The sequence below is a fragment of the Anguilla rostrata genome, chromosome 15 (assembly GCF_018555375.3).
Source record: "Anguilla rostrata isolate EN2019 chromosome 15, ASM1855537v3, whole genome shotgun sequence".
NCBI lineage: Eukaryota > Metazoa > Chordata > Actinopteri > Anguilliformes > Anguillidae > Anguilla > Anguilla rostrata.
Genome location: NC_057947.1, coordinates 6,589,624 through 6,603,137, shown reverse-complemented (window position 1 = coordinate 6,603,137; position 13,514 = coordinate 6,589,624). Strand labels below are relative to the sequence as shown.

Here is a 13,514-nt window from a genome sequence, read left to right as displayed (position 1 = left end):
ATCAATTTTTATCAATATCATGATAACGTTTTATCAACGTTAGTCTATTTGGCAGGATTGTTTTTGTCTGATTAGGCAAATGTGATTCCAGTGCTAGTTTGTACTTGGTAGGATTGTTGTTTGCTGAACAGGTTACTCTACAGGGTTGGAGTCCTGATCGATGTGGTCACTTCTGGCACTACGATCCTTACTTCACTCTAGTGTGTTTCTTTTGCACCTCTGCACCGTGAACTAATGCACTTGTTGTACGTCGCTCTGGATAAGAGCGTCTGCTAAATGCCTGTAATGTAATATAACTATATAAGAATATAAATGTAATATTGCTATGGAATGGTTTAAACGAGTTACACTTCTCTGATAGTTTAATTTAAGCCCTGAATTGGTTGAAAGGTCCTGCTTTGCACTGAAAACCTCCTCTGGGAAAATGGAGGAAAAAATGAACAAACTTATGCAAATGACACAACAGCTGCACGCCATTTTTAAAATATTTCAATGTGCTTTATTTTCTCTAAAAGCAACCCATCTCAACGTCCTCCCCCCTCCCTCAAATACAAAATATTACAAGACATATTTATCCATGTATGCTTCCTTGTCTGGTTATAAAACAAAACTGTAACACTTAAAAGTATGGTTAGTCTGGTAGTCCATTCTGTGCAAATTCAGTCGTTTCTGCTCCGTGGAATTGCTGCTACAACCAGTTGTGGAATTCCCAGAAGTCCTGGAATTCCAAAAAATAACTTACACAAGATCTGTACAGAAACACAGCAGGCTCACTCCCCATTTCCAAGCAGAGCACACAAGCTTGGGCAAAGCGCGGGCTTCAGAGGAAGCTTCAGAGGGGGTCTTCAAATATCAGGTTCACTCATCTCAATGGTTGAATATGCATAACTCAGTCCCTCTGGTTCACAACTCGACGCGTGTAGCCAGAGATTCAGACAGACTGCGGGTGGTAATTCAGAGAAGTATTAAGGTGCCATTTTGAAATCCAGCAGCGATAATTTTCTTCCCGTTTTTCGGATTCACCCAGTCACCCGAATTAACGTTGTTTACACAGAATTCCGTCACGTTATAATGTTAGCTGAAAGGCATACATTTTTGTGAAGGTAGTAATATCTAAAGTAATAGCAAAATCAATCTTTTAGAGCAACTAGTGTAACGCTGGCTTTGATCCTTTCAAAATGGAACTTATTTAGGAACAACACAACCTCAATTTTGCATGCATTCAACAGATGACCATTAGTCGTGTAATTTAATCTAGATACATCTCTCTCTGATCTCTCTTAAATTAGTAGAGTAGTGATCCAGCAGTCAGGTGGATAATTTGAAGATATATTTAATTACAAGTTCCAAGAAAAATAATTCCAAGATGAACAAGCAGTGCTCTGAAATGGAATTTGTTACAAATTCCACTAATGGGCAAGAAAACTTGTGACTTGTGAGTCACAGCGCTGAGATTCAATTTGACTAGTCTGCAGTACACCAAGACTTAACGCTCAAGCATCCTCCAGCCCCTTGAAAAACACCTGAGGAACCTGCAGGACAAACTGTGCAGAAACATGAACGCAAAAGATAGGCACCCAACAAGAATTAAGGCTCGACAAAAACACCAGGCAAGGTTTATGAAAACAATGCTTAATGGATGCTGTAGGAAATGGAGTAAGGTGCCCTCAACTCAAAGAGATGAAACGATGTAAAAATGTTTTTGCATTTTGTTCTTTTAAAAAGCACAGTAAGGTCAGTCAATAAAAAATAAATTAATTTCACTCATCTAAAAATTAATTTGCATACATCTTGTATCTGGGAAAAGAAAAAAAAATACAAACACAATACACAAAACTATATTTCCATAAAGTTTTTGTGAATAACTTTTGTACAAAAATGCAAACATGGACAGGAATGTTATTTCTTTTTTTTTAAATAAAGTAAAAATAAATTGAATGTACTTTTTTAACAAGCACATAATTGGCTAAGTCATAGACATTTTTATGTTGTTGTTCTCAACCACACTCCAAACAAGAGAATGAGAAAAGAATGTCAACACCGAGCCGAGCGAAAGGAGGCACAATGAGGATCCGCACGCCCCTCATCCCAAATGCCCCCACCCCCCCACCCCAGACAAACACCGCAGCGGGGGAGGGGGAGGGCTCTGTGCCAGGACAGTGTGCTTTGGGGCAATACTGCCACATAGGTGTGTGGAAACAATCATACACAGTAGTCCCCGTCCTGTAGTCACAACCAGGAAATGGGTGTCTATGTGGTTTGTGGATAAAGCGTGGTAAGAGCGAGTCGCAACAGAAGGAGACGCACGGCATGAGGCCTCTACGAACCGAAACACGCCGAGACGGACCTGCTGGAGAGTTCTGGCCCTTCTCCTCCTCCTCCTCCTGTCTCGCTCCCGTCCCAGGTGCCAGAGTCCCTCTCCCATCACCCCCCACCCCCCCTGACGCTCACATGTTGTAGGCCACGTAGATGGGGTCCAGCTGGTCGGCCAGGAAGCCGTCGCGCAGGTGCATGCGCTGCTTCTCCCCCCTGGAGTTGATGGGGATGACCCCGGGGTCCACCACCACCACCACGCCCACGATCAGGTAGTGCTCCTCCAGCACCACGTTGGTCACCAGGGCCACCAGGTCCAGCGCCTCCTGCTCGGAGCCCCCCAGCTCCACCACCACCACCAGCAGGTTGGTCCAGGTGAACACCGCACTGAGCGGGGAGGGACGGGGGGGAGAGGTTGATAGGTTAAAATGGGTTTGAAAAAACAAAAATGATAAAGCAATGCATAGCAGTAAGGACAGATGCAGAGAGAATAGATGGAGTCATCAGGACCAATTAGGCAAAAGCTATAAACCTGTCAGGATCAATTACTACAGTAACGTGTTGGCACGAAGAGACGCGTTAAACTTCCTGAGCATTTATGTGTGCAGCAGCCACATGTACATTTGAGCTCCACGCAAAGCTCGTCCACGTGTGTAAACATACATTAAGAAAATATATACGTTGAAACATAAATCACAAGTCTGAGAGCAAACGGCATCAAACAATGTGGCCATCTCGCAAATTCACCGCAGCTCCGGTCTCTTAAAACGTCTTTATTACTCTTGTGAAATGCACAGAGATCCATTTCAACTGGAGCGCCCACAGTGCCTTTCACACAGGTGGAGCGGCTCCGTACACCGAAGAGCAAACTATCCTTATTCAGCGAGAGCCGTTGCATCGGCTTCACTCTGACTGTTCGACTGTGTACGCGGGGGGGGGGAAAGAGCCCCTCCCCCGTCCTGCGGCAGGAAGCCTCACCACTCGGCGATGCTCTTGTGCGATCGGATGACGGACGTCTCGATGTCCATGGGGTGGTAGCGCATGCCCCTCAGCTCCAGCGTCTCGTCCAGGGAGCCCACCACGTACAGCGCGTCGTGCCGCTCTGGAAAAACAGCCACGTTCTGCGCTGACGCTCTTTCGGAGCGGGCAGTGTGTGTGTGTGTGTGTGTGTGTGTGTGTGCGCGCGCGTGTGTGTGTGTGTGTGTGTGTGTGTGTGTGTGTGTGTGACAGTGTGTGTGTGTGTGTGTTGTGTGGAACAGTAGTTTGCGTGATGCTTGTTGGGGGCAGTGTGTGTGTGTGTGTGTGACAGTGTGTGTGTGTTTTGTGTGTGTGTGACAGTGTGTGTGTGTGTGTGTGTGTGACAGTGTGTGTGTGTGTGGTGTGTGTGTGTGACAGTGTGTGTGTGCGCGCGCGTGTGTGTGTGTGAGAGTGTGTGTGTGCGTGTGTGTGTGACAGTGTGTGTGGGGCGCGGTGTGTGTGTGTGTGGTGTGACAGCTGTGGTGTGTGTGTGTGTGACATGTGTGTCGCCAGCTGTGTGGTGAGTGTGTGAGTGTGCGCGTGTGTGTGTGTGACAGTGTGTGTGCGCGTGTGTGTGTGTGTGAGAGTGTGCGTGTGTGTGTGTGTGTGTGTGTGTGTGTGACAGTGTGTGTGTGTGCGCGTGTGTGTGTGTGTGTGCGTTGTGCCGCGCGGAGTGTGTGTGTGTGAAGAGTGGTGTGTGTGTGTGCGTGCGTGTGTGTGTGTGTGTGAGGGTGTGGTGTGCGCGCGTGTGTGAGAGTGTGTATGTGCGTGTGTGTGAGAGTGTGCGTGTAGGTGCACGAGAGTGTGTTAGTGTGTCAGTATGAGTGTGCATCTGTATCTGTGAGAGTGTGTGTATGTGCGTGCGTGTTGATGTGCAGTGTGATGTGTATGCGTTTGTGTGTGTGTGCAGTAGTGCACGGTACGTGTTCAGCTGTGATCCTACTGAGGGATGGACAACCTTAATCTAGGTAGAGTGCTCATGTGATCAGTTTCAAGACCGTGTGTATGTGTCCGTGATCCGTTAGCTGTTGGCTCCATCGGGAGCAGAGCCCGGTGCCCTACAGCAGGTGGGGGTAATTAAGGGGGGGGGGGGGGGGGGGGGGTCCTCCCTCACCTCCGCAGGCGTCCGTCAGCTCCGTGCGCCGCAGGAAGCCCAGGTACCCGGTGCGCGCCCACACCGTCTGCGTGTCCCCGAAGCTCAGCTTGGTGCTGAAGTGGTCCGCGTGCAGCGCCTCCTCCCCGTACACCGTGTAGTACCCCGACGCATTGTGGGGGCTGCTCACCCAGACCTGCCCGCAGGGAACACCGCCTCGTTAGCCTCGTTAGCACGCGCCCCGCGCCCGTTTTCCCCCTGAACGCAGGCCGGCCCGCGGGAGGGGGCCGCGCGTCTGCCCGAGCCCGTGGGCGTGGCCTGCGGGCGACTCACCTCTCCCAGGTGCGAATCTCCCAGGGGTCCCTTAGTCTCCGTGTTTGCTATGATCACCTTCACCCCAGGCAGGATCTGAGTGACAATCGCACAAATGCATCGGGTTTACTTTCGAGGCACGGTTTCAAGGATTGCGCACCAACTTGCACGCCGTTTCCAAAATGGCAGCAGATACTAGATACTGGGCGTCTGTTATATGCACCCCCTGGGACCTCACCTTTCCAGATTCCATCAGCGGGAGGCTGTGGGGCGACCCTCTCTCCACCAGACGTACCCTGAAACACAGAGACAAACCCCGCGATCCGTCAGGGTCGAGTCCCCCCCCACGCTTCTCCTCCACCTCTACCCCTGTGCTAAGCCGCGGGTGGGATGAATATCCAAACCGCCGTTTTTTTCCATTGGCTTTAAAAATTTTTTAAAAATAAATAAATAAATAAAAATCCTATTAAAATTCCAGTAACCGTGGGAGACGCACCTGTCATGGCGCAGTGCTCGCATGTCCAGGTAGACGGTGGTGGGGTCCGGACCAGAGGTACCCTGGACAGAGGGGACAAACGAGGACCGTCGGCTCAAGTGGCAGTCGGCGGCGTCGAACAGGCACGATCATTCCCACGTGAAGCGGGATGACGGATTTCCCACGATGCCACGGGCGTATTAAAGTGTCAGCGCGCTTTAACGGCAGCCCCGCGTGCGCTGCGTTACAAAGCCCCTGCCCGCAAGCAGCCTGCAGCCCGCTCCTCCAGCAGCATGCGCGTCCGCGCCTTCACTTTAATGCCCGAAGCCTGAGCGCGCAAAGAAATTCATCGGAGAGCACAGGTCCCCTCAGCGTGCTCCATCGCCCATCTTCTCTCCTCGCACTCAAAACCCGCGGTCGGTTTCGCCCGCTCACGCTCAGATTTGCTCCGCCTGCTCGCAGATTTTTTTTTTTTTTACAATCGCGCTCAAATCTACGTCCTCTCACTCACATTTTTTTCCCAGCAGCAACAGCGCTGCCAGAAGTCCAGCCGATAGGAATTAGCTGGAAATGCACTTGCTTGAGTCAACTGGCCAACTTGTTTGCTCAAATCCAATCTTTACTTTGTCAGTAAGTTTGTTAAGAAGTTAGAACTAGCTGGGCAGAAGATACAGAGAATGGCTAGCAAGCTTGTTGAGACTACTCCAAGGGATGTGCAATGTCAGGTTAGCTAATCTCTCAGCTCTCACTCCCTATATGGTCACAGACCATGTCGGTTGTGAGAAGGTTTGCCAGCCACCACCCTGTGTTCCAGCTTAGCTGGCTAACGACAGCTAGCTTAAATTAAGTTGCCACGCTGGTTATTTGTTAGGTTTATGAGTGATAATATTAATTTTGTAGCCAATAATGTGGGTTGGCCATTGCGCCTTAAAGTGATGTCATCGTGTCAGTCTAGTCAGTTTCTGTTGCTGTGCATCAGTTCAGTTTCAGAATCTGATGTGAGTCGCCAGATACAAAGGAAAACCCAACAGCCAATCAATCCAAGAGTTGGACTCAAATGATAGGGTTATGAATAGCAAACATGTTTGGGACTACACTGTAGTGCAACAGAGGAAGCCATGTCATTTTGAAACCAGCCTAAGAGTGCCTATACTAAAAAGTACTTGGCCATTACATTTGACAGTGGACTGTAGCTGTATGCTATTGTGCTGGGTTCGTATGAGCCAAACGCTGTATATAAAAGGGCTCTCGTGAGAAGTTACCCCAGCCCCATGGGCAGCACACAGGGAGGCTGGGATGATAACACGCTGGAATGAGCACTACCTGCACTTCTCTCCAGATGTAGCTATGCTTTTATCAGCTGATAGGGCCTTCAGAACAGCAGTCAAACCCATTTCATACCCTGAAGCGTCTAGTTAATTTCTCAAAGAGCACCGAGACTCTGCCCAAAGAGCACCGACTCTGCCCAAAGGCCACTGACTGTCCAAAGACCACTGACTGTCCAAAGGCCACTGACTGTCCAAAGGCCACTGACTGTCCAAAGACCACTGACTGTCCAAAGGCCACTGACTGTCCAAAGACCACTGACTGTCCAAAGACCACTGACTGTCCAAAGGCCACTGACTGTCCAAAGGCCACTGACTGTCCAAAGGCCACTGACTGTCCAAATACCAGTGACTGTCCAAATACCAGTGACTGTCCAAAGGCCACTGACTGTCCAAATACCACTGACTGTCCAAAGGCCACTGACTGCCCACAGAGCACTGACTTTGTCAGTCCAGGGAGGGACAGCATCTCATAATGATTCAGCAGTGAGGACAACTTCAAACAGGCCAAACAGAACATACTGAATGTACCGTATGAGCACATCATGGCAAGAATAAGAGTCAGGTATACAACAGGATTTACAGCATGGGCATCCTCTTACAGAATACTCAAACTACTGCCAACACCATTCATATTATGAGGCCAAATGACAGAATTTATCATGCAGTATTAGTAAGAGCACAAGAGGACTTTCAGCCTCTCTGAAGTGCACTGCAGTGCTCAGTCATCTGTAATTATGCTGAAAATATGAAGCATTTTACCCCATTAAATAACTAGAAGATAAAAAAATATATAATCTATTGTACACTGTGACTGTACCTAACCAGAACAATGAACTGTGATTGGCACCCTGAATAGGTTTTTGAGTCAGCTTTCGGATCAGCCCCACTGCAAACTGAGTATATGATTCAAAAGGCAGTCATACTAAGAGTGTTAATAAGAGCCATTGCATTAACAAAAACTTCATACAAGCCATTACATTAACACTGCAAATTATGCTACAAAATAAGCAACGAATAAGTACATAAATGCACACAGCACATGGATAGACACAACACACACCCCCACACCCACATAGACTGACATTTCCCCCCCCCCCCCCATCAGAAGCCCCAGCAGTCCCCCTTCTCTATTCCTTCCTGCTCATCAGTCACTCCAAGGCATCACACTGTCACCATGGTTACCTGCTCAGCCAGCTTCCCCAGCCTGTTGGGCTGACGAGGGGACACAGGCCAGGGGTGGGGGAGGTGGGGGTCAGTACAGAGGGAGAGACACACAGACAGGGTCAAACAGTGAATTGAAGACATAGGGGGACAGTGGGGGGGGGGGGGGACACAGATAATAAGACAGAAGTGACAGAAGTTGAGAAAGGGGTGAAAGTGAAGACAGAAGAGAAGTGCAAAGATTTCGCGAAAGAGAAGAGCTGACTTCAGTCCCTCTCTTACACAAACGAGTGAAAACTCAGGCATAAATGTGGTGTTAAACTTCAATGGACCTTCTAAACTAGTGATTAATAAAATAACAGATCAACTCCAGGAGGACCCTGCAACACGGTTTCCTGGTGTGCTTGAATGCTTGGATTTTGGTATAAAACAATTAAAATTGAGTTGCCTGAATACGATGCCTTGCATTCACCTTTTCCAGAACATTACTGCCGTTCTGAAGTGCATGCAAGTTAACACGAGCTTCATTAAGTTTGCATCTCAGAGCCTTCGCATTAGGATGGAAACACAACTCAAAAGCTCACACAAAGAAACGAGGCACCTCAGTAAACATAAGCTACCCATTCATCTCCACCTGTACACCCTTTATCCCTCTTCCGTTTGGGAACGTTCCCCTGTGGCCTTCCTCCACACCCCCCGTTGCTCCCTCACCTGCAGGCACACGGCCACGTTGACCCTGCAGCCGAAGGTGGTGCTGACGGCCCGGGCAGAGAGGCCCAGGTCCTTGAAGATCTTGGAGAAGGACTGCGTGAGGGCGATGCGGGGCCGCTCCTCCGCCACCACCATGCAGGTGCGCACGCACGTCAGGTTCACGTTCCGCATCTACGGCCGGAGGGCGGGTAGGGGGGGGAGGAGGGTCAGGCTCGCAAGCGATGAAGACAAAGCCCTGCTTCATCTCTCCATGTGGGCCGCTTGGGTAGACTCGAGACTCGGTTGGGGGCAGCCGGAAAGCTGAAGCTGTTCCAGCTGTTTTCTATCGCCGAAAAGGCTGCTTATCGTCATCGACTGCTTAGCGTTCGTTAGCATCCATGTGTTAAGTATGAGGACTGTGCAACAGCACACATAGTCTTAGGCAGGGCTGCCCAACCCTGTTCCTGGAGATCTACCGTCCTGTAGGGTTTCACTCTAACCCTAACAAAGCACACCTCATTCAGCAGCCTGAGATCTCACTGAGCTGCTAATTTGTAGAGTCAGGTGTGCCAAATTAGAGTTGAAATGAAAACCTACAGGATGGTAAATCTCCAGGAACAGGGCTGGGCAGCTTGGGTGTTTTACTATACCATAGGTGGTACAATAGTTTAGTCATGAAACCAAAGCTGTAGAGAACAGAAAGCACCCTGATTTTGTAGTGTGAATTGGGGGAGGGGGGGGTGTATTGGGGAGGGCGCTCTTACCCGGAGTGCCTCGGTCTGCAAGCCCAGCCCTTTGGTGCACATCTCCATGACGGAGTAGGAGCAGAAGGTGACGCGCACCTTGTACTGGCTGACCGCCGTCAGCCACAGGGACACGTTGCTCTCCAGCTCCAGGGGGGGCACCAGGATGGACTGGTGACCCGAGTACACGCTGCAGGGGCACATGGGATAGAGGAAGCGCAACGCTGCAACACTAGTGGGGACTGAGGGAGCCTATGCAATGATGTCATCCCTAATGTTTATTTTTGGACTGCAAGATATCAGATATATTTGACACATATTCAGTTTCGAAAACTGGCAAGTTTCTCTTACTAGGCAACAATCTTCAAATAAATTCTTCAAGCGACTTACTTCAGATCTCAGGATCACATGACCACTTTGAGCTTTGTCCTACTATGTATTGATTAGATCTAAATAACGAAAATCACAGTATGTGAACTCAGTACAGGTGCTAGGATCAGGATCAGGAGGACTCACAAAATAAATGATATCTTTAAAAGAGGTTTCGGTCAGTGCAGGACTTCCCCGTGTCCTGGGACAGCGGCATACCTGCACAGGCACCAGAGGGCGAAGCCCAGGCCGCAGTAGGGGTCCAGGCAGATGGCGATCTGGCGGGAGGGGTACAGCTCGCACTGCAGCTTGATGGAGCGACACAAGGCACTGGTGGCAGCGTGGGACATCTGGGGGCAGGCAAGAGGGCGACGTCACACCTCAGAGCCAGAGGCAGACGCACAACCCACAACCAAGAACGTGCCGAATCATCAGGCTTTCAGAAATTCCATTTACGACAGCTTGCTCGCCAAGGCTGTGGGCACAACTGAAGACAATGCTGAACTAAAGCCCTAACTGACTGATGTATTGGCTGAATGACTGACTGACTAACAGACTGAGTGACTGACTGATTTATTGGCTGAATGACTGATTGACTAACAGACTGAGTGACTGACTGATTTATTGGCTGAATGACTGATTGACTAACAGACTGAGTGACTGACTGATTTATTGGCTGAATGACTGATTGACTAACAGACTGAGTGACTGACTGACTTATAGGCTGAATGACTGATTGACTAACAGACTGAGTGAGACTGATTTATTGGCTGAATGACTGATGACTAACAGACTGAGGTGACTGACTGACTTATAGGCTGAATGACTGATTGACTAACAGACTGAGTGACTGACTGATTTATTGGCTGAATGACTGATTGACTAACAGACTGAGTGACTGACTGATGTATTGGCTGAATGACTGATTGACTAACAGACTGAGCGACTGACTGATTTATTGGCTGAATGACTGATTGACTAACAGACTGAGTGACTGACTGATTCATTGGCTGAATGACTGACTGACTAACAGACTGAGCGACTGACTGATTTATTGGCTGAATGACTGATTGACTAACAGGCTGAGTGACTGACTGATTGATTGGCTGAATGACTGATTGACTAACAGACTGAGTGACTGACTGATTTATAGGCTGAATGACTGACTGAAGCCCCAGGGCAGAGCACTGCCCTACTGTGGGCGCTCCACTCAGGTACCTTCACTCCTGCTAGGATGCCGGTGGTGGAGACGCTGAAGTCCAGGTAGGCCAGCATCTCCGGTGTGGGAGGCTTGTAGAGCTGCGGGGCCTTCTTTCTGGGGAGGTCATCTGAAACATCCCCATTTACCACTAATTAGACACATGCACACTGCTGTTTCCAGCTGGACCGCAGCATGGGTACAGTAAACCGACACCATGACCAGACTGTGTGCGTGTGTGTACCTGTGTTTGAATGTGTGTGTGTGTGTGTGAGAAACTGTGTGTACCTGTGTTTGTATGTGTGTGTGTGTGTGTGCACGTGTGTATGAGTGTGAGAAACTGTGTGTACCTGTGTGTGTGTGTGTGTGTGTGTGTGTGTGAGAGTGAGTGTGTGTGTACCTGTGTGTGTGTGTGTGTGTGCATGCGTGTATGTGTGTGTGTGTGTGTGTGCATGCGTGTGCGAGGGTGTGTGAGTGTGTGTGTGTGTGTGTGTGCGTGTGTATGTGTGTGAGAAACTGTGTGTACCTGTGCTTGTGTGTGTACCTGTGTGTGTGTGTGTGTGCGTGTGTGTGTGAGTGTGTGTGTGTGAGTGTGTGTGCATGCGTGTGTGTGTGCGAGAGTGTGTGAGTGTGTGAGTGTGTGCGAGAGTGTGTGATGTGTGTGTGGTGTGTGAGTGTGTGGTGTGTGTGTGTGTGTGGTGTGTGAGTGTGTGTGTGTGTGTGTTTAGTGTGGGTGTGTGTGTGTGTGTGTGTGAGTGTGTGTGTGAGAGTTGTGTGAGTGTGTGTGAGTGTGTGTGTGTGTGTGTACCTGTGTCTAGCACCAACGGCCATGTCTTCACATCCACGGCGGCTGCGGCCTCTTTGGATTTGAGCAGCTTCATTATTGCTTGAGTGGTCAGGATGCACACGGACTTACTGACCTGTCACACACATGCACACAGGAACAAATAAACACACGCGCACACACAAACACGCACGCGCACACACAAACACGCACCCACCCACAAACAAGCAACCAAACAAATAAACAATCCACAAGAAAAATGACACAAATTCCTCCCCTAGGTTAAAGAAGCCGTCCAGTCTCTCTCGTGACATACCGCTGGCCAATCCAGCTTCACGCTTAAGCGGTGATGTAATCTGACACCATGCCTCGCGCAGGTCTCCAGCGCTGACTAAGAAGGGTGGGGAATGCGGGCGCAGCAGCAGCGTACCTCGACAATCATCTTGACGGTGGGCAGGGTGGTGGCCAGATTCTGCGAGTGGGGGGGTCTGACGGTGACTGGCACGCAGCCCGCGTACAGGCACCCGTAGAAAGTGGCGATGAGGTCGATGCCTGGGGTAGACAGGGGGTAAATCGCAAAACGGCAGATGGCATTATTTTAACTCAACGTGAGTAAAAGTGGCAGTGTAACGAACTTAGCGCCCTGCTATTTGAAATGCAATTGTACAGCTTCAAACCAATAAGATAAAGAGATATATAAAATAACGGAGAAATAAACTAAGGTGAAGTGCTTCTAAAGGATGTAGCAACGGTATTTCCCAGGAACAAGATGATCGCAGCGTTAATGAGCAGCTGAGCACGCCGTCTTACCCGGGGGATACAGCAGAGCCACGTGGTCCCCCGTGTTCAGTCTCCCCCTCTCCATCAGCGCCACGGCGACGCGCTCCGCCCGCTTGTGCAGCTGCAGGCAGGAGGCGGTGCTGGCCACAGCGCCCTGGGGCACACGGACAAAAGCAGTAGGTTCCTGGCATTCCCAGCCGGTGGTGTTACACCAATTGACCAGCAGGGGTGCTCTTCACCCGCTAGCTTGTGCAATTCTTTTTGCTCCAGGTACTGGAGAGCCTTTGTAAGGATTCTATATCAGAATGCCCGGTGAAGATTCCGGCTGGACGCTGAGTCTGGTTTTGCTTTGACGTGGGCAAACTTTATTTTGGAATAAACAACGATTCTATTCTGGAAAACCTGGTATCAGCACCAAATAAGTTGAGCGCCCTGTCACAGTATGTAACAACGCTGCATTAAGCTTCCTTGGCTTATGTCATGTCCAATTTGAGTGATTGTTCGTTTTAAGTCAAAGCAAACGTACAGTTCTGGAGTTCCAAAACAGTGGGCCCCTTTCAGAGAGAGGCTCGTTTGCTCTCATAAGCTAGTACCTTGGCGTTGAGCAGCAGGAATAGAGGGTGATCTGGGGTTGCCTGGGCCCTCCACTGCAGGACGTCCTGCATGTACAGGAACTGTGAGGAAGACAGCGACAGGCAGGCGTTAAAAAAAAAAGTGCTCACCGTCAGCAAACTCATTCTGCACTCAGCAAAATGGGTGACTGGTGAATGTCACTGCTTTCATGGGTGAGATTGTCCACCATGAGTGCATGTAGTAATTCGAGTTATTATGGTATTTATTTTTATGTTTTATGTTTTTTTTAATGTTATCTATATGCATGTGTGAGGCAGCAGGGTAGTATATTTGGTTTGGGAACCGTTGTGCAGGTACGCAACCTGAATTGCTTCTGAATATTTATCTGTATAAATGTACTGTATGTAAAAAAGGATTCTCTAGATTAGAGTACTTGCTAAATGCGGTTTCATATTCAGGATATGTATTTTGGTTTTTTGTTAGCATAGCTGGCTTGCAGTAGTCCTTCTGCAAATACGCATATACACTCTTGCCTGGGAGTGTTGTTCTAGAAATGTTGCTCATGCAACATACAAGGTGAGTCCACTTAAGTTGTGAGTCGCTCTGGACAACAGCATCTGCTAAATTAATGTAATGTAATAATAATATAAGGGGTGACATACAGCAGAACTGTCCCAT

General features: G+C 49.1%; 1 protein-coding gene across 14 annotated transcripts in view; it reads right to left on the bottom strand.

Annotated features, from left to right (window-relative positions):
- Positions 1–13,514, bottom strand: part of LOC135241279 (disco-interacting protein 2 homolog A-like) — a 103,306-nt gene that overhangs the window by 393 nt on the left and 89,399 nt on the right. For 6 of the 14 annotated variants that reach the window (XM_064311522.1, XM_064311524.1, XM_064311529.1 and 3 more), the window contains 15 exons: positions 12,857–12,937; positions 12,294–12,417; positions 11,914–12,035; positions 11,508–11,619; positions 10,720–10,829; positions 9,721–9,851; positions 9,154–9,322; positions 8,411–8,581; positions 7,721–7,750; positions 5,232–5,293; positions 4,974–5,031; positions 4,757–4,831; positions 4,445–4,619; positions 3,292–3,415; positions 2,452–2,700 (listed from right to left, as the gene is read on the bottom strand). In XM_064311522.1, coding sequence (XP_064167592.1) covers positions 2,452–2,700; positions 3,292–3,415; positions 4,445–4,619; positions 4,757–4,831; positions 4,974–5,031; positions 5,232–5,293; positions 7,721–7,750; positions 8,411–8,581; positions 9,154–9,322; positions 9,721–9,851; positions 10,720–10,829; positions 11,508–11,619; positions 11,914–12,035; positions 12,294–12,417; positions 12,857–12,937 — 1,793 coding nt within the window. Of the gene's footprint in view, positions 1–476; positions 2,701–3,291; positions 3,416–4,444; positions 4,620–4,756; positions 4,832–4,973; positions 5,032–5,231; positions 5,294–7,720; positions 7,751–8,410; positions 8,582–9,153; positions 9,323–9,720; positions 9,852–10,719; positions 10,830–11,507; positions 11,620–11,913; positions 12,036–12,293; positions 12,418–12,856; positions 12,938–13,514 lie in introns of those variants that run through there. The other 8 variants (XM_064311527.1, XM_064311528.1, XM_064311531.1 and 5 more) reach the window with 3 other exon arrangements.